This window comes from Pogoniulus pusillus, chromosome 9 (genome assembly GCF_015220805.1).
Source record: "Pogoniulus pusillus isolate bPogPus1 chromosome 9, bPogPus1.pri, whole genome shotgun sequence".
NCBI lineage: Eukaryota > Metazoa > Chordata > Aves > Piciformes > Lybiidae > Pogoniulus > Pogoniulus pusillus.
In genome coordinates, this window is record NC_087272.1 from 36,901,931 (window position 1) to 36,920,625 (window position 18,695).

The 18,695-nt window shown below is 46.0% G+C and overlaps 1 protein-coding gene across 2 annotated transcripts in view; it reads right to left on the bottom strand.

Annotated features, from left to right (window-relative positions):
• The window catches only part of GABRA2 (gamma-aminobutyric acid type A receptor subunit alpha2), an 81,616-nt gene that overhangs the window by 12,229 nt on the left and 50,692 nt on the right, over positions 1-18,695 (bottom strand). For both annotated transcript variants that reach the window (XM_064149212.1, XM_064149211.1), the window contains 4 exons: positions 12,159-12,379; positions 8,609-8,691; positions 2,759-2,902; positions 1,824-1,976 (listed from right to left, as the gene is read on the bottom strand). In XM_064149212.1, coding sequence (XP_064005282.1) covers positions 1,824-1,976; positions 2,759-2,902; positions 8,609-8,691; positions 12,159-12,379 — 601 coding nt within the window. The remainder of the gene's footprint in view (positions 1-1,823; positions 1,977-2,758; positions 2,903-8,608; positions 8,692-12,158; positions 12,380-18,695) is intronic.

Here is an 18,695-nt window from a genome sequence, read left to right on the forward strand (position 1 = left end):
TAGAGAAAACACATTCAAGACTTATTTAATTAATGATGATCAAACTTCATTCTCCCAATAATTTAAAGCAAAGTTGAAACAATATAATGTTATGCTATCATTGGGATAGCTTAGGTCAACAACATTCAACAGATGCCATGAAGGAAAGGGATTAAAGAGCTCAACTATAAAAGAAGCCTCATTATACAAAGCCCTTAATGTTAACCTAGAAGCTGAAATTACATTGTGAGGGAATAGAAAGGGGAAAGAAAAGTAACTCCTCTCAATCATGAAATGATCAATGCTAAGTGGTGCTTTGAATGTTTAAAAGGGACACTGCTCCAGTAGTCAGTCCCTTCTGTGACTTGGGAGCTCTCAAGAAGTTTTGCTGGGCAGTGTGGTTCTGTTCTTGAGGCTATTCTATCCTCAAAACATCCTGAAAGAGGGCACAATCCATATTATCCACTATCCATTATCCATGTTACGTTAAGCTCACAGGGATGTGGAGCAGCAGGCAGGGTCATGCAGATAGCACTTCCTTAAAACCCAGTGAAGAAACCCAGTAAAGTAACCTAATACAATACTCACTTGAAAAAGCCCAATAAAGTAAACAGAATCATAGAATCAACCACGTTGGAAGAGACCTCCAAGATCATTCAGGCCAACCTAGCACCCAGCCCTAGCCAATCAACCAGACCATGGCACTAAGTGCCTCATCCAGGCTTTGATTCAACACCCTCAGGCACAGTGACTCCACCACCTCCCTGGGCAGCCCATTCCAATGCCAATCACTCTCTCTGACAACAATTTCCTCTTAACTTCCAGCCTAGATTTGCCCTGGCACAACTGGAAACTGTATCCCCTTGTTCTGTTGCTGGTTGCCTGGCAGAAGAGCCCAACCCCACCTGGCTACAGCCTCCCTTCAGGTAGCTGCAGACAGCAATGAGCTCTGCCCTGAGCCTCCTCTGCTGCAGGCTGCACACCCCCAGCTCCCTCAGCCTCTTCTCACAGGGCTGTGCTCCAGGCCCCTCACCAGCTTCATTGCCCTTCTCTGGACACCTTCCAGTACCTCAACATCTCTCTTGAATTGAGGAGCCCAGAACTGGACCCAGCACTCAAGGTGTGGCCTCACCAGTGTTGAGTACAGGGGCAGAATAATCTCCCTTGTCCTGCTGCCCACACTGCTCCTGATGCAGGCCAGGATGCCATTTGCTTTCTTGGCCACCTGGGCACACTGCTGCCTCATCTTCAGCTACTACCTACCAGTACCCCCAGGTCCCTTTCTTCCTGGCTGCTCTTAGCCACTCTGTCCCCAGCCAATGAACATTAAGAACAAGCAAAACATTAAGAACAAAACAAAGAGCAAAGAATGACAAAGTACAACAAAACATTAAGAACAAGCAAAATGTATGCAGGAAGAGACACAATATCCCAGAAGAAATTATTCCAGTGCCTTGTCACTGATGCAGTTTGGACCACTGGTATCTATTTGGACCACTGGTATCTGTTTGGACCACTGGCATCTGTTTGGACCACTGGTATATGGACCACCGGTGTCTGTTTGAACCACTGGTGTCTGTTTGGACCAGCGATACCTGTTTGGACCACTGGTGTCTGTTTGGACCACTGGCATCTGTTTGGACCACTGGTATATGGGCCACTGGTGTCTGTTTGGACCACTGGTGTCTATTTGGACCACTGGTGTCTATTTGGACCACTGGTGTCTGGACCACTGGTATCACATCCTACAAACACACTAACTTGAATGAAAAAGCCAAGATCAGAAATGCTTCCTAAGAGCTTCAGCTGTTGCAAACAAAGCCAATGCCTTTCAGCATACTCACCAAAGACTGTCCTGGCAGGGACAGATTCTCTGTTCAGCCAGAATGACACTTGAGAGAGAATGACAGTCATGATACAGGGGAGGTAAGTCTGAATGACAAAATAGCCAATTTTCCTCTTCAAGTGAAAATGAGCTGTCATTACTGTATATTCACCTGGGTGCCACAAACAACAACAAAGAATACAATGAAACAGAAAGTTATCACCTTAGAAAGTCCATTTCTTGGGTAAAAGAAAACCTGGCACTTTGATGTGACCCAAAGGCACTAGGGCTAAATTACACAGAAAGGATTTTGTAGTATATTTTGTCTTGCAGCATACACGAAAGATTTGGAGTCCAACTGTATCTTATTCTCATTGAGCTCCAGGAAATATCAGTGTTCAGGAACTTAAAGGGACTCTTGTATGTCCTGATAAGAACTTCAGTCCTGCAGGTTGCTGTATGAAAGCAACTCTTTGTGTTAACACAAAGGCATCCTGAGAACTTGATCTGCAGTCGGAAGGGAGGGTCCATTACAGCCTGGCACATGTAGAAACACAGTCTAGAGTCTGCTAGAGTAATTCAGTGCTTAATGCCAAAGACATAATGGAAGGGGAAGAAAACAGGTGCATGCTTCACCATTTAATTGTCACTTATCACAGGACATGTAAAATTATCCCAGTGCTGGTAAGAAACATTAGGATTCAAGACTAAGCTGCAGACAGCATGAAAAAGCAGTCACTAAGGACAAGCTCACCTCTGCTATCACCAGGTGATTAACACAAAAGGACCAATAAAGTGCAGCTGTGTGTTAATTGTACCAAACATTAACAGACTAGGGCTTATCTCTCACATTTCACAGCAGGTTTTTTTTCCAGCAGCCCTCTAACACCATCAGCAATGAGGATGATTTTCACAGCTGAGTGCTTGGCTTCTTCAAAACCATCTTTTACTAACCTGTACTTGATTTTACTGTCTCTTTTCCAATTGTTTGGCCTAAAAGATCATACTGGTTCAATCTTGAGCCATCTGGTGCCACCTGCACTGAATCTGAAGCGTTGTAAGTCCAGATGTATGTCACTTCTGAAGTGGTGTAGGCATCTGTGGGAAATAAGAACTATTTTGTCAGTCATTTCAATTAAAAGGCTTCCATCAAAACTCAAAACCAAAAAGCACTCCAAGAGCTCTAAAAATATGGTTTAAAATATGTCCATTTAAAACAGCTTCACTGCAGGGTAATTTTCTGTTGTGGCATGGGAAAGGGGCACTCATTTGTGGTCTCAACCACTATTTATTTCTAGTAAATTGTAGCACAGGAGCTTCCACCTCAACACAAGGAGAAACTTCTTTACTGTAAAGGTCACAGAGGACTGAAACTGGCTGCCCAGAGAGGTTGTGGAGACTTCTCTGGAGATTTGGGGGGTAGGGTGTCCCTGCCCATGGCAGGGGGGTTGGAACTAGAAGATCCTTGTGATCCCTTCCAACCCTGACTGATTCTATGATTCTCAAGGCCTGTCTGGATGTGCTCCTCTGTAATCTGAGCTAGATTGTATGGTCCTGCTCTGGCAGGGGGATTGGACTCAATGATCTCCTTGGGTCCCTTCTATTGCATGGTCCTGCTCTGGCAGGGGGGTTGGACTCGATGATCTCCTTGGGTCCCTTCCATTGTGTGGTCCTGCTCTGGCAGGGTGGGTTGGACTCGATGATCTCCTTGGGTCCCTTCCATTGTGTGGTCCTGCTCTGGCAGGGGGGTTGGACTCAATGATCTCCTTGGGTCCCTTCCATTGTGTAGTCCTGCTCTGTCAGGGTTGGTTGGACTCAATGACCTCCTTGGGTCCGTTCCATTGTGTGGTCCTGCTCTGGCAGGGGGGATGGACTCGATGATCTCCTTGGGTCCCCTTCCAACCCCTGACATTCTGTGAGGCTGTGAACACCTCTTCCACACTGTTAAAACACTTGCTAGAGATTAATTGTGTTGTAAAATTCATGGTAAGCCCCATGAAAAGAACAATTTGCTAGATTTAGGACACACAAGATTATTGTTCTGACTTCCCACTGCCCTCAGTCTCCACTTCAGAGGTGTATCACAAGCATTTTGTTACGAGCTGAAACTCACACCTAAATGTGGGCAGCCAGGTTCTGTGACAATCCCTTTCACAAACCTGTAGTGGCTCTGTGCCTTACCCTGAAAAACCTCTTACATTTCACCTTTTTTGTGGGACATGCTGCCATTACAAAGGCTGCTCTCAGTGCATTCAGCAGCAAATACACATTGAGCCTAAGGTTTGTCAAAATAAACTAGAGTGAGAGCAAATCAACACTGTATTTTAAAGAGGATTAATGCCCCTCCAGTGAAGTGAGAATGAAAAAGCTGAGTATGTCCTGCAAGGTGGGGTTTTTTTTTTCCAGCTTACCACCCTATTAGTAACTGGAGTATGAAAGGAAAAGGGTAAACCACTGATGTGTGCTCATTCTGGTTACATTTTCAGTCCTCTGCCATAACTGTAGTGAAGCGAAAAAAGCAAAGCAACATTTCTGTTGGGCTGTAAACATTTTCACTTGAGAAACCTCTGGAGGCCCAGAAAGAAGCTTCTTCATTCAAGCAGCCATAACATGACTAACAAGATCAAGCAAGTGAGCAGCATGTAGAAGTTTTTAACACTTCCCTTCTATCTTTCCAGCTCCCCTCAAGATGACCTCTGCTTCAATGCAAACCAGCAGTGTTGCTGTTTGCCATTTGATTTGTTCCCATCCTCTCCCTGTGCTGGCCAGACTCTTTCACAAGGATAAAGAAAGGGAACCTATTGTTGCTTCTCCAATACATTCAGTTTGCCTTTTGAATATGCAGACAAAGAAATCTGAAGCATCTCTGCAGGTCAACAATCCTCCTAGCAATGTAGGATTAGCAGGACATGAAAAGCTGTGACAAATACATACCACTGGCAGACTTAGAATCATAGAATCAGTCAGGGTTGGAAGAGACCACAAGGATCAGCCAATTCCAACACCACTGCCATGCCCAGGGACACCCTACCCTAGAGCAGGCTGCACACAGCCTCAGCCAGCCTGGCCTCAAACACCTCCAGCCATGGGTCCTCAAACACCTCTCTGGGCAACCCATTCCAGCCTCTCACCACTCTCCTGCTCGACAACTTCCTCCTCACCTCCAGTCTGACTCTCCCCATCTCCAGCTTTGCTCCATTCCCCCACACCTGTCACTCCCTGATAGCCTAAAATGTCCCTCCCCAGCTTTTTTGTAGCCCCCTTCAGATACTGAAGGGCCACAAGAAGGTCACCTGGGAGCCTCCTCTGCTCCAGCCTGCACAGCCCCAACTCTTTCAGTCTGTGCTCATAGCACAGCTGCTGCAGCCTCTGAGCATCCCAGTGGTCTTTTTCTGGACACACTCCAGCATCTCCACATCTCTCTTGTCATAGTGGCTCCAGAACTGGATGCAGTACTCCAGGTGGGTTCTCACCAGAGTGGAGTAGAAGGAGAGAATGATCTCCCTGGCCCTGCTGGCCACACTTCTGCTGCAGCCCTCTGAGCATCCCAGTGGTCTTTTTCTGGACACACTCCAGCATCGCCACAGCCCTCTTGTCCCAGGGGCTCCAGAACTGGATGCAGTACTCTAGGTGGGGTCTCACCAGAGTGGAGTAGAGGGAGAGAATCACCTCCCTCCACCTGCTGGCCACACTTGCCTTAGCTAACCCAAAATCCTTAATATTCTTGCTTATTTTCACCACTGTTCACCATTCAAACCCTGAAAGAAAAGCTGAAAGATGTCTAGTAATGAGTTCTAGGTAGACAAATCAAATGAGTGTGAAGCTGTTCAAAATGAACAGAAACATCACAGGTGACTATGGGGGAAATGAAAAACAGCTTTTCTCAAATCATTTTGGCTCACAGTTTGAATTCTCCTGTTTACCAGAAAACCAGAAAGCAAGGGGCAAGAGCAAATTAGTAAGGGGAAAAAAAAAAACCACTCAACAAAATAAATGAGAGATTAAAAACATGTAGAAAGAAACTGTTCACACAAAGTCTAATATACTTAGCCAGGAGGGCTTCCAACTTAGGAATGCAAATGAAATCACACTATAAAGCAGCCTCTTGACCTGAGAAGTGCCAGTTTCATCATTACAAGTCTTTTGAAGTTGTTTTGAGGCTACACATGAGGCTTTTTAACTCCCACATGTTATAAATCAAACATACCTTTCTGTGCATGTGTATATAAATATTCTTAGGCAGTAGCTGCTTTCATCTAACATCTCTGCTGTAGGTTAATTAAGCTGTATTATGTATTATAAATATAATATTTAAGGGGGGGGGGGGGTAAGGCTTGATGACAGAAATATTATTCAATCTGATGATTTTGTATTTCCATAGCTAAGATTTCCCTCTAGTGTGGAAACATTCTCCAGAACACAGGTTTGGTTTAATTTGCTTCTAACTCTAAGGAAAAGGAAACTCCAAAGGAAAAGGTCCCTCTCCAAAAAAAGGAGAGGGACCTGGGGGTCCTGGTGGATAACAAATTACCCATGGCACAGCAATGTGCCCTTGTGGCCAAGAAGGCCAATGGCATCCTGGGGTCTATTAGGAAGAGTGTGTCCAGCAGATCAAGGGAGGTTCTCCTGCCCCTCTACTCTGCCCTGCTCAGACCTCATCTTGAATATTGTGTTCAGTTTTGGGCTCCCCAGTTGAAGAGGGACAGGGATCTGCTTTAGAGGGTCCAGTGGAGGGCTAGAGTATGATGAGGGGACTGGAGGGCATGGCTGATGAGGAGAGGCTGAGGGACCTGGGGCTGCTTAGTCTGGAGAAGACTGAGAGGGGATTTGATGTATGTTTATAAGTATCTGAAGGCTGCCAGGAGCAGGGGACAGGCTCTGCTCACTGCTCCCTGGGATAGGACAAGCAGCAATGGGTGTAAGTTGCAGCACAGGAGGTTCTGCCTCAACACAAGGGGGAACTTCTTTACTGTAAGGGTCACAGAGCACTGGCACAGGCTGCCCAGAGGGGCTGTGGAGTCTCCTTCTCTGGAGCCTTTCAAGGCCTGTCTGGATGTGTTCCGTTGTGATCTGCTCTAGATTGTGTGGTCCTGTTCTGACAAGGGGGTTGGACTCAATGATCTCCTTGGGTCCTTTCCAACCCCTAACATCCTGTGAGCCTGTGAAATGTCAGGGTTCTGGAGATAGCATGCACAGTGCTCTGACAATGTTCATCTGATTCATGACGTCCTCAGTGGCAGCAGATCACCTGTTTTGCAACCTCTGGTGGCTCTAATTAATGTAAAATCAGACAGAATGGAAAGGTATCAATCAGTTTCCTCAAAAAACCCTCAGAAAACCTCTTATTCTGGGCCAAAGAGAGAACACAAGCTGTAGCCAAAACAGAAAAGAAACCCTTTTCAATGTACAAAATGTAGGCAATATAATTTGATCCTAATTCACAAAGAAAAAGAATCAAGGCTGAATTATAGGTAAAGTTAGGCTGATGTTAAAATAAGACTAATGAGATCAAAGTCTTTTTGTCTATAACATGAGTGACATTTTTTATCACAAGAAGCCATTTGTTTATTGACCAATAGTGTAAAAAGCATTGTCATTAACAATAAAGGGAAAGTAAATGTTTCAGTAAGTGAAAAGGAAGTCATTTAGGGCCTTAATCTGCTCGTCACTAACACTACACAGGTCAGGTGCAACCAATTCTGCAGTCACAGGCTCACAGGATATCAGGGGTTGGAAGGGACCCAAGGAGATCATTGAGTCCAACCCCCCTGCCAGAGCAGGACAATACTAACACAGATCACAGAGGAATACATCTAGACAGGCCTTGAAAGGCTCCAGAGAAGGAGACTCCACAACCTCTCTGGGCAGCCTGTGCCAGTGCTCTGGGACCCTTACAGTAAAAGTTCCCCCTTGTGCTGAGGCAGAACCTCTTTTGCTGCAACCTACACCCATTGCTCTTTGACCTATCCCAGGGAGCAGTGAGCAGAGCCTGTCCCCTGCACCTGGCAGCCTTCAGATACTTATAAACATTTACCAAATCCCCTCTCAGTCTTCTCTTCTCCAGACTAAGCAGCCCCAGGTCCCTCAGCCTCTCTTCATAAGCCATACCCTCCTGGCCCCTCATCATCCTCCCAGCCCTCCGCTGGACCCTCTAAAGCAGATCCCTGTCCCTCTTCAACTGGGGAGCCCAAAACTGAACACAATATTCAAGATGAGGTCTGGGCAGGGCAGAGTAGAGGGGGAAGAGAACCTCCCTTCATCTGCTGGACACACTCTTCCTAATAGACCCCAGGATGCCATTGGCCTTCTTGGCCAGAAGGGCACATCGCTGTGCCTGGGTAACTTGTTATCCACCAGGACCCCCAGGTCCCTCTCCACAAGACTGCTTTCCAGCCTGTACTGGTGGAGTTTATTATCCCTCCCTAGATACAGGACTCAGTACTTGTCCTTGTTGAACATCATCTGGTTCCTCTGTACCCAGCTCTCCAGCCTGTGCAGGTCTCTCTGGATGGCTGCAGAGCCTTCAGCTGTATTCATCGATATGGTTTGTATTAAACATGTTGGATAAGGTGCATAGTGTTTATTGTTAACTGGAGTCAGCTTTAAAACACACTAAAAGCTTTAAAACACATTAGAAGAGACAACACTGAACAGAGAAAAGAGATTTTGCTGTGTCAGCATTGCTTTTATCTTTTTTGGAAGTACCATCCTGTGTTTTCAAACAAAGCTTTCCTGAAACAGAGTGATGCTGAGCAACGTTAGGTATTCACCAGTTAACAGGTGGACTCCTTCTCACATACTTACAGCTGCCAAATTTGAGTGGGCATGAGTGAGCATCCATAGGGAAGTCCTCCAAGTGCATTGGACATTCAGCTTGGACTGTAAGCCTAAAAGGCATTTAAGTCAGTTAGAAGGACAAGAAAATCAATTCCACAGAAATGAACAGAGTTCATGCTGATTTAGGGAGATGAAACTGAAATGTTATACTAAACTAATTAAAATTTAAATCAGCTCTTGCTTCTTCCCTTTTATGTGGTGCTTTGGAAGGCATTGACTTACCCCATCCAAAAAAAAAAAACCCAAACCCAAACCCTGACCTCAAAAGTATGAGCAAAGGCCATTTAAATGGAAACATAAATTATGTAACTGCAGGTTGTTAGGAGCAGTCATTCCATCCTCATAATATCCTGAGGTACCTGTGTGATTCTATGGCTCTCAAAGGCACCTTACAGAGGCACACACAATGCAGCTAATTTATCAAACTGCTCCACTGCTTGCTGAGTTTAGTCTTGTTTGGTGTTTTTTTTTTTACAGTTTGGATGGAAGCTGCAGAAAAATAATAACCTTTGTGTTCTGTCAAAGATTGCTCTAACTCATCCTCAGTGATTGTTGTGATTCTTACTATGTAGAGGCATGGCAGTGTGACAATATTGTATTCAAGTTTGCTCATCTGATGAAAAAATCCCAGCAATTTCCCTCTATTAGACATGGAGATTCCATGGAAACATCAGGTGGATTTTTTTTCCCCTCTGATGGTGCCAGAACGCTGGAACAGGGCACCCAAGGGGGTTGTGGAGTCTCCCTCTCTGGAAATATTCAAGACCTGCCTGGGTGTGTTCCTGTGTGATCTGCTCTGGGTGATCCTGCTCTGGCATCAGGGGTTGGACTGGATGAGCTTTGGAGGTCCCTTCCAGCCCCTGACATTCTGTGGTTCTGTGAGATTAATACAATAAAACATAATCTGACACAGACTGAAAAAAGCTTTGGACAGAATTATTTTTCCCCATCTGTTTGTTTGTTTAATTATTTAATTAATAATTAATAATTTTAAAAGAGAAAAAAAGAAGATAAAAAAGGAGAGGAAGAGGGAAAGGGAGAGGGAAAGGGAGAGGGAGAGGGAGAGGGAGAGGGAGAGGGAGAGGGAGAGGGAGAGGGAAGAGGGAGAGGGAAGAGGGAGAAGGAAGAGGGAGAAGGAAAAGGGAAAATAGAAGGAAAAGGAAGAAGGAAAAGAGGAAAAGAATGTAGAAAGGAAAAAGGGAAAGGGAAAAAAGAGAAAAGGATAAAGGAAAAAATAAGAGGAAAAAGGGAAAAAGGAAAAGAGAAAAAAGGAAAATAATAAAAAGAAAAAGGGAAAAAATAACAGGAAAAGGGGGGAAAAGGAAAAAAGTAAAAAGAAGGGGGGGAAAGAACAAAAAGAAAAGAGGGGGGGAAAGGAGAAAATAAGAAAAAACAATAAAAAACCAAAACCAACCAAACCAAAAAAACCCAAGCAAAACCCCACAATGACAAACAAACCTCAGAGAAACAAAAAGCCTCAAACCATCAAACAAAAATACAAAAAGAAAACAACCAAACAAAGAAAAAAAGCCAAACAAACAAACAAAAATGCTCTGTTTCTCCTTCCTGATCTGTAAGGGATGCAGCTGTGGAGAAGGGTTTGGGTGTTGCACAGAAATCAGGCTGAAGGGATGCTGCCAAGGAGAAGGGTTTGGGTGTTGCACAGAAATCAGGCTGAAGGGATGCAGCTGTGGAGAAGGGTTTGGGTGTTGCACAGAAATCAGGCTGAAGGGATGCAGCTGTGGAGAAGGGTTTGGGTGTTGCACAGAAATCAGGCTTAAGGGATGCTGCTGTGGAGAAGGGTTTGGGTGTTGCACAGAAATCAGGCTTAAGGGATGCTGCTGTGGAGAAGGGTTTGGGTGTTGCACAGAAATCAGGCTGAAGGGATGCTGCTGTGGAGAAGGGTTTGGGTGTTGCACAGAAATCAGGCTTAAGGGATGCTGCTGTGGAGAAGGGTTTGGGTGTTGCACAGAAATCAGGCTGAAGGGATGCTGCCAAGGAGAAGGGTTTGGGTGTTGCACAGAAATCAGGCTGAAGGGATGCTGCTGTGGAGAAGGGTTTGGGTGTTGCACAGAAATCAGGCTGAAGGGATGCTGCTGTGGAGAAGGGTTTGGGTGTTGCACAGAAATCAGGCTAAAGGGATGCTGCTGTGGAGAAGGGTTTGGGTGTTGCACAGAAATCAAGCTTAAGGGATGCTGCTGTGGATAAGGGTTTGGGTGTTGCACAGAAATCAGGCTGAAGGGATGCTGCTGTGGATAAGGGTTTGGGTGTTGCACAGAAATCAGGCTGAAGGGATGCAGCTGTGGAGAAGGGTTTGGGTGTTGCACAGAAATCAGGCTTAAGGGATGATGCTGTGGAGAAGGGTTTGGGGTTGCATAGAAATCAGGCTGAAGGGATGCTGCTTTGGCTCCATGGAAAAAACTGCATAATGCATTTTTGCTCACATTTTGGACCACATTTAGGTTGAGTATTTTATGCTTATATTCAGAACAAATTTAATTTATTGAAGATTGTCAAAGTAACAGAATTGGGTTGTTTTTTTTTTTTGAAATTTGGATACAAAATTATCCAAACAACCTCACCTAAGTAATATTATTGCAAAAAGAGTACTCACAGAAGACATTAATCTTGCAACAATGCTGCTTATGCTCTATGGACTCATGGTATTTAGAATTTCTCATCAATTGTTGCATTTTGTCAGCTGCATCAGTTAGGGTTGGAAGGGACCACAAGGATCACCTAGTTCCAACCCTTCTGTCATGGGAAAGGACACCTCACTCTAGATCAAGCTATCTAGAGCCTCATCCAGCTTGGCCTTAAACACCTCCAGGGATGGGGCTTCCACCACATCCCTGGGCAACCCATTCCAAGGTCTCACTGCTCCCTTTAATCTTGGTTGCTAATCATGCACAGGATGCAAGCAGTAATACTCTGAGTAAAACCATATAGACAAATATAAAGGAACATTCATAGAGGAAAACAGTTCTTGCTGGAAAGTTTTTGAGGCCTTACTGATTCTTCACACACACACACACACACAGAGTATCACCAAGGTTGGAAGAGACCTCATAGATCATCAAGTCCAACCTGTCCTTCCCTCTTCCTCTTTACTTTTAATTACCACTGATCTTGATAATAAATTGGCTTCTAATAAATCTGTTGTAAGAGTAGATTTGTTAGTAGAATGAGCACAGTAACAGGGACAGTTTTACTGTGCAGTTAGTAAAATGACTACTGTTAGCAATTCTTACACAGTGTTTTCCACCTGAAAGTCTCAAAGCATTTCACATAGGTGGTGAGGATCTTTTAATGCCTTGTGGAGGTAGAAAACTTAGGAATGTAGGAAAATCGAATGAGCTCATCATCAGCCAAAGGAATTTAACAGAAGTGGAAAGACAAAGCACCATTTCTGCTGGAACAGAAACAAAACGAAGGAGAATCCTCCTGGGACATCATTTCACTGTTCTATGGAAAAATGATACTGAGTAAAAACTTGAGTGGAGAGGAGAAGACTCACCTCATGGTGTACAAGAGAGTCCCATCGTCCTGGATTCGTAGGAGCTTGTTTGGCATTGTCATGTTGTGAGCTACTGACTTCTTCCCATTGTGAAAAAAGGTATCTGGGGTCCAGATTTTGCTGGCCATTAAATTGTTCAAGCGGAGGATGTTCATTGGGCCCTTAAACTTCAACCTCTCATCCTTCCACCTCTGACGGAAGAAAACATCTATTGTGTACTCCTGTCAGCAAACAAAGATAGGCTTTGAAAAGTCATACAGTGGATCATGGGGGGCTGCTTTTTGAGGATGAAAAGAGGAAAGCAAACAATTTCCTTAGTAAAATTGTCAAGGGAGACCAATGACCAAATGAAAATGTATCAGACTCACAATAATAAACAGGAACCAGCTGGATGTTGGGAGGAAGTTGTTGCACAGAGAGGGATTGGCATTGGAATCACAGTATCACAGTCTCCCAGTATCACCAAGGTTGGAAGAGACCTCACAGATCATCAAGTCCAACCCTTTACCACAGAGCTCAAGGCTACACCATGGCACCAAGTGCCATGTCCAATCCTGCCTTGAACAGCTCCAGGGACGGTGACTCCACCACCTCCCCGGGCAGCCCATTCCAGTGTCCAATGACTCTCTCAGGGAAGAACTTTCTCCTCACCTCCAGCCTAAATTTCCCCTGGCGCAGCCTGAGGCTGTGTCCTCTCGTTCTGGTGCTGGCCACCTGAGAGAAGACAGCAACCTCCTCCTGGCCACAACCTCCCCTCAGGTAGTTGTAGACAGCAATAAGGTCACCCCTGAGCCTCCTCTTCTCCAGGCTAACCAATCCCAGCTCCCTCAGCCTCTCCTCGTAGGGCTGTGCTCAAGGCCTCTCCCCAGCCTCGTCGCCCTTCTCTGGACACGCTCAAGCATCTCAATGTCCCTCCTAAACTGGGGGGCCCAGAACTGAACACAGCACTCAAGGTGTGGTCTAACCAGTGCAGAGTACAGGGGCAGAATGACCTCCCTGCTCCTGCTGACCACACCATTGCTGATGCAGGCCAGGATGCCACTGGCTCTCTTGGCTACCTGGGCACACTGCTGGCTCATGTTCAGGTGGGTATCAATCAGCACCCCCAGGTCCCTCTCTGTTTGGCTGCTCTCCAGCCACTCTGACCCCAGCCTGTATCTCTGCATGGGGTTGTTGCGGCCAAAGTGCAGCACCAGCACTTGGAGCTATTGAACCCCATCCCCTTGGACTCTGCCCATCTGTGCAGGCGGTCAAGGTCCTGCTGCAGAGCCCTTCTGCCCTCCAACCCAGCCACATCTGCCCCCAGCTTGGTGTCATCTGCAAACTTGCTGATGACTGACTCGAGTGCCCACATCGAATGGGCTGCCCAGAGAGGTGGTGGAGTCCTGTTTTATTTGCTGGATATCATGTGGTTTACAATCTCATTTAGAAATGTCAAGGTATCCATCTGGTCAGCTTCAGACTAGGGAAAGTCACAAGACATAAAATTATGGAGGATCAGGAGCAGCAGGAACAGTGTGGCTGAAGGGGGGGGGTGGGGGGTGGGGGGTGGTGTATGAATCCTGGTTACAATCACCAGGTTATTCAAGGGGAAAAAATGCCCTAAAAGCCTCCTTCTGTTTTGAGTCTGAAGAGCTCTGCCAATAAATCATTGCTATATATGGTAAGATTGATGTTAGAGGTATAAAAACGTGTAAAGAAGATCCTGAGGGAGTAAGACACTGAATCATGGAATCATGGAATCAACCAGGTTGGAAGAGACCTCCAAGCTCATCCAGTCCAACCTAGCACCCAGCCCTAGCCAGTCAACCAGACCATGGCACCAAGTGCCTCATCCAGTCTTTGCTTGAACACCACCAGGGATGGTGACTCCACCACCTCCCTGGGCAACCCATTCCAATGGCAAATCCCACTGAAATTCAGCAGAAGTGAGTGATAAGTACTACAGGTTCCTTTGACAAATATCCCTGCACATAAATGATTAGGATATAAATCTGAAGGGTTTTCTTGGTAATGGAATTTCAAAGGTTCTGCTTCTTCACTGTCTTCCAACACACACAAAAAAGAATTACAAGAGGTATAAAATAGGAGAAAAAACAGACAGGAAATGGCACTAAAGCAAAGCAGCAACATTTCACTAAGAAAAATTCATATCTGATACATGGCAAATACTTAGGGAGTGAAATAAGCAGGAAAGAATCTGAGCTGCAACCTTGAAAGATCTCTCCTATAAATCTCTGACTGATCCCCAGGTAATTCTAATGCCTTCAGACAATCCATGCTGGAAACCTTTGTTTGCAGAACATCTCATTTAGAAGATGGAAACAGAATAAGCCAAAGTTTGGTGTGGGTGAGGGTGATCACGAGCACCTTCTCCTTCCATTCAGCATGACAGCAACACAATTGCAGATAGCTCTTGAATACCTTTCCACAGACCTCACTGCATTTTTCAAAGGTAGTATTGGAAACTCAGGTGTGTATGAAGGAAAAACACAGTGCAGAGGTGGAATTAAGTTGTCCTGGTCTATTTACAGAGTGATTACGAAGGGCAAAATAAAACCCATGCCTTTTGCATCCCAGTGTTCATAGAATCATTTAAACAACCAGGTTGGAAGAGACCTCCAAGATCATCCAGTCCAACCTAGCACCCAGCCCTATGCAATCAACTGGACCATGGCACTAGAATCATTTAAACAACCAGGTTGGAAGAGACCTCCAAGCTCATCCAGTCCATCCTAGCACCTAGCTCTGGCCAATCAACCAGACCATGGCACTAGAATCATAGGATCATTGAAACAAGCATGTTGGAAGAGACCTCCAAGTTCATCCAGTCCAACCTAGCACCCAGCCCTATGCAATCAACTGGACCATGGCACTAGAATCATTTAAACAACCAGGTTGGAAGAGACCTCCAAGCTCATCCAGTCCAACCTAGCACCCAGCCCTATTCAATCAACTGGACCATGGCACTAGAATCATAGAATCAACCAGGTGGGAAGAGATCTCCAAGATCATTTTTATTGATTCCTTAAAGGAAGACAGAAATTCATTTCCAAGATAAACATGTATAATTCATAGACCTAAATCTCACCTAACTCACAGAGGGCTATCATCTTAGGATTTATGTTTTACATAACTTCTTAATTTTAGTACTTATAAAATGCATTCTTTGTGTAATATTTACTACAAGGCAATGCCTAAGTTTTCTTTCTGAACTGCTGTATTTTAATTTAGCAAACTTTCACTAAGCATTTGGATGTAGCCTTTGAGTGAATCACAGAATTACTAAGGCTGGAATAGACCTTCAAGATCATCCAGTCCAGCCTATGACCTAACACCACCACATTGACCAGACCATGGCACTAAGTGCCACATCCAAGCTTTCACAGAATCATAGAACCAGTCAGGGTTGGAAGGGACCACAAGGATCATCTAGTCCCAGCCCCCCTGCCATGGGCAAGGACACCCTACCCTAGAGCAGGCTGCACACAGCCTCAGCCAGCCTGGCCTGAAACACCTCAACCACCTCCCTGGGCAACCCATGCCAGCCTCTCACCACTCTCATGCTCAACAACTTCCTCCTCACCTCCAGCCTGACTCTCCCCACCTCCAGCTTTGCTCCATTCCCCCCAGTCCTGTCACTACCAGAGATAATAAAAAGTCCTTCCCCAGCTTTTTTGTAGCCCCCTTCAGATCCTGGAAGGCCACAAGAAGGTCACCTGGGAGCCTTCTCTCATCCAGCCTGCACAGCCCCAACTCTTTTCAGTCTGTGCTCACAGCAGAGCTGCTGCAGCCCTCTCAGCATCCTCCTGGCCCTGCTCTGGACACTCTCCAGCATCTCCACAGCCCTCTTGTAATGGGGGGCTCCAGAACTGGATGCAGTACTCCAGCTGGGGTCTCAGCAGAGCACAGCAGAGGGGGAGAATCACTTCCCTGGCCCTGCTGGCCACACTTCTGCTGCTGCAGCCCAGGCTCTGCTTGGCTTTCTGGGCTGCAAGTGCACACTGCTGGCTCCTGTGAAGCTTCTCATCCAGCAGCACCCCCAAGTCCCTCTCCTCAGGGCTGCTCTCCAGCCACTCACTGCCCAGCCTGGAGTTGTGCTTGGCATTGCCTCGACCCAGCTGCAGGACCTTGCACTTGGTCTTGTTGAACCTGATGAGGTTGGCTTGCACCCACCTCTCCAGCTCCAAGTACATCACTGGAGGGGATGGTCTTACCTAGGCCTATACACCAGGCTGGACAATCTTTCTTACACCTCCATCTGACTTTCTCCTTCTGTCTTCTCTAAAGAAAAAGGTAATCATTATTTAACAATATCAGGATTTAATGACATGAGGATAGAATTCTCCTCTGCCTTAAAACTCCAACTCCCAAGTGACTACTCCAAACCCTGACTACTCAGGTTCTGTAAATACTTTCCCTAGCTTTGTATCCAACATCTCAATTCAAGAGAGATGTTGAGGTGCTGGAAGGTGTCCAGAGAATGGCAGCAAGGTTGGTGAAAGGCCTGGAGCACAAACCCTATGAGGAAAGGCTGAGGGAGCTGGGGGTGTGCAGCCTGCAGAAGAGGAGGGTCAGGGCTGACCTCATTTCTCTCTACAGCTACCTGAAGGGAGGCTGTAGCCAGGTGGGGTTGGTCTCTTCTGTCAGGCAACCTGCAACAGAAGAAGGGGACACAGTGTGAAGTTGTGCCAGGGGAGGTCTAGGCTGGATGTTAGGAGGAAGTTGTTGGCAGAGAGAGTGATTGGCATTGGAATGGGCTGCCCAGGGAGGTGGTGGAGTCACCATGCCTGGAGGTGTTGAATCAAAGCCTGGATGAGGTACTTAGTGCCATGGTCCGGTTGACTGGCTGAGCTTGGAGGTCTCTTCCAACTTGGTTGATTCTATGATCTGCACAGCCAAATTTTTCCCTTCCAAAACTTGCCTTCTGATGTGTACAAAACACAGAAAGAAATAGCTGATGGCCAGAAATTACTTTCAGGTCCTTGGGAGATGCAAATCTTACCTACTGGTGAAGAGAATTCCTGATTAAACTGCCTTCTGAAGGAGGGCTGTGGTTAGAAACTGCACTTCTGCTTGCTTTGTATCAAAACCCTGTTCAAAACTGAAATGCTCTCCCATCCTTGCATTGCAAAGGACCATGGTATTCATTTGTTAAATACAGACTCAGCATCTGCCAGACAGAGATGACCTTTACTGCTATAAAGAATATGTGGTAGATTTCTAGGGAATTGTTAGCCTGATTTTCCTCTATTTGAAGAACTCATTTTGAGCCTTTTATTTCTGCTTTGCCTGCCAACTTCACTCATTTTTGTCTAAGCATTTAATCTAAACATGAGGCATTTGGAGAAAAAAAAATCATCCTGAGGGGGAAAAAAAATGTGCTTAACCAGTTTGAATGATGGTGTCTAGGGAAGAGAAGCTCTCCCTATTCATCCCCATTTATGAAAAGGGCCTTCTCTGAATGATTTTCTCCTCCCTTTCTTTCCATAGACCTGATGCAGAATGAACTCTGAGTCCAAAATAAGCACTGTGAAGGGATAAGAGGGGAATGTGAAAGATACAAATAGGGATTATCCAGACTCCAGGATGTTATTCACACTGCTGTCACTGAAAATACAAACACTTCTCATTCCCCTTTTTTATTCAGACATGGAGAAAGAGCAACCCTGAAACATAATGGATGCCTGGTGCCAGGGACAGGCATCCAAACAAGAGGCACACTGACAGCTATTGCCAGTGAAGGGCTTGGACACAATCTCTCACAAATCAATCTCCAATACTGATTCACTTAGGAGGATGCTGCACAGGGGAACAATCCCTCCCAACAGAATAAAAGGGCGTAAATTCAGCAGGAGATCATGTGAAATAGTCTGCTTAAAATTTCAGCCTAGGGATTTAACCTCACCTGAGTTTACAGCAACAGGGACAGAGCAAATAATTTATTGCCTTTTCAGAAGCATATCATAGAATCAAGGAGGTTGGAAGAGACCTCAAAGATCATCCAGGCCAACCTAGCATCCGGCCCTGGCCAATCAACCAGACCATGGCACTAAGTGCCTCAGCCAGGCTTTGCTTCAACACCTCCAGAGATGATGACTCCACCACCTCCCTGGGCAGCCCATTCCAATGCCAATCACTCTCTCTGCCAGGAACTTCCTCCTAACATCCAGCCTAGACCTCCCCTGGCACAACTTGAGATTGTGTCCCCTTCTTCTCTTACTGTGTGCATGGCAGAAGAGCCCAACCCCACCTGGCTACAGCCTCCCTGCAGGTAGTTGCAGACAGCAATGAGCTCTGCCCTGAGCCTCCTCTGCTGCAGGCTGCACACCCCCAGCTCCCTCAGCCTCTCCTCACAGGGCTGTGCTCCAGGTCCCTCCCCAGCTTTGTCACCCTTCTCTGGACACCTTCCAGCACCTCAACATCTCTCTTGAATTGAGGAGCCCAGAACTGGACACAGCACTCAAGGTGTGGCCTGAGCAGTGCTGAGCACAGAGACAGAATAACCTCCCTTGTCCTGCTGCCCACACTGCTCCT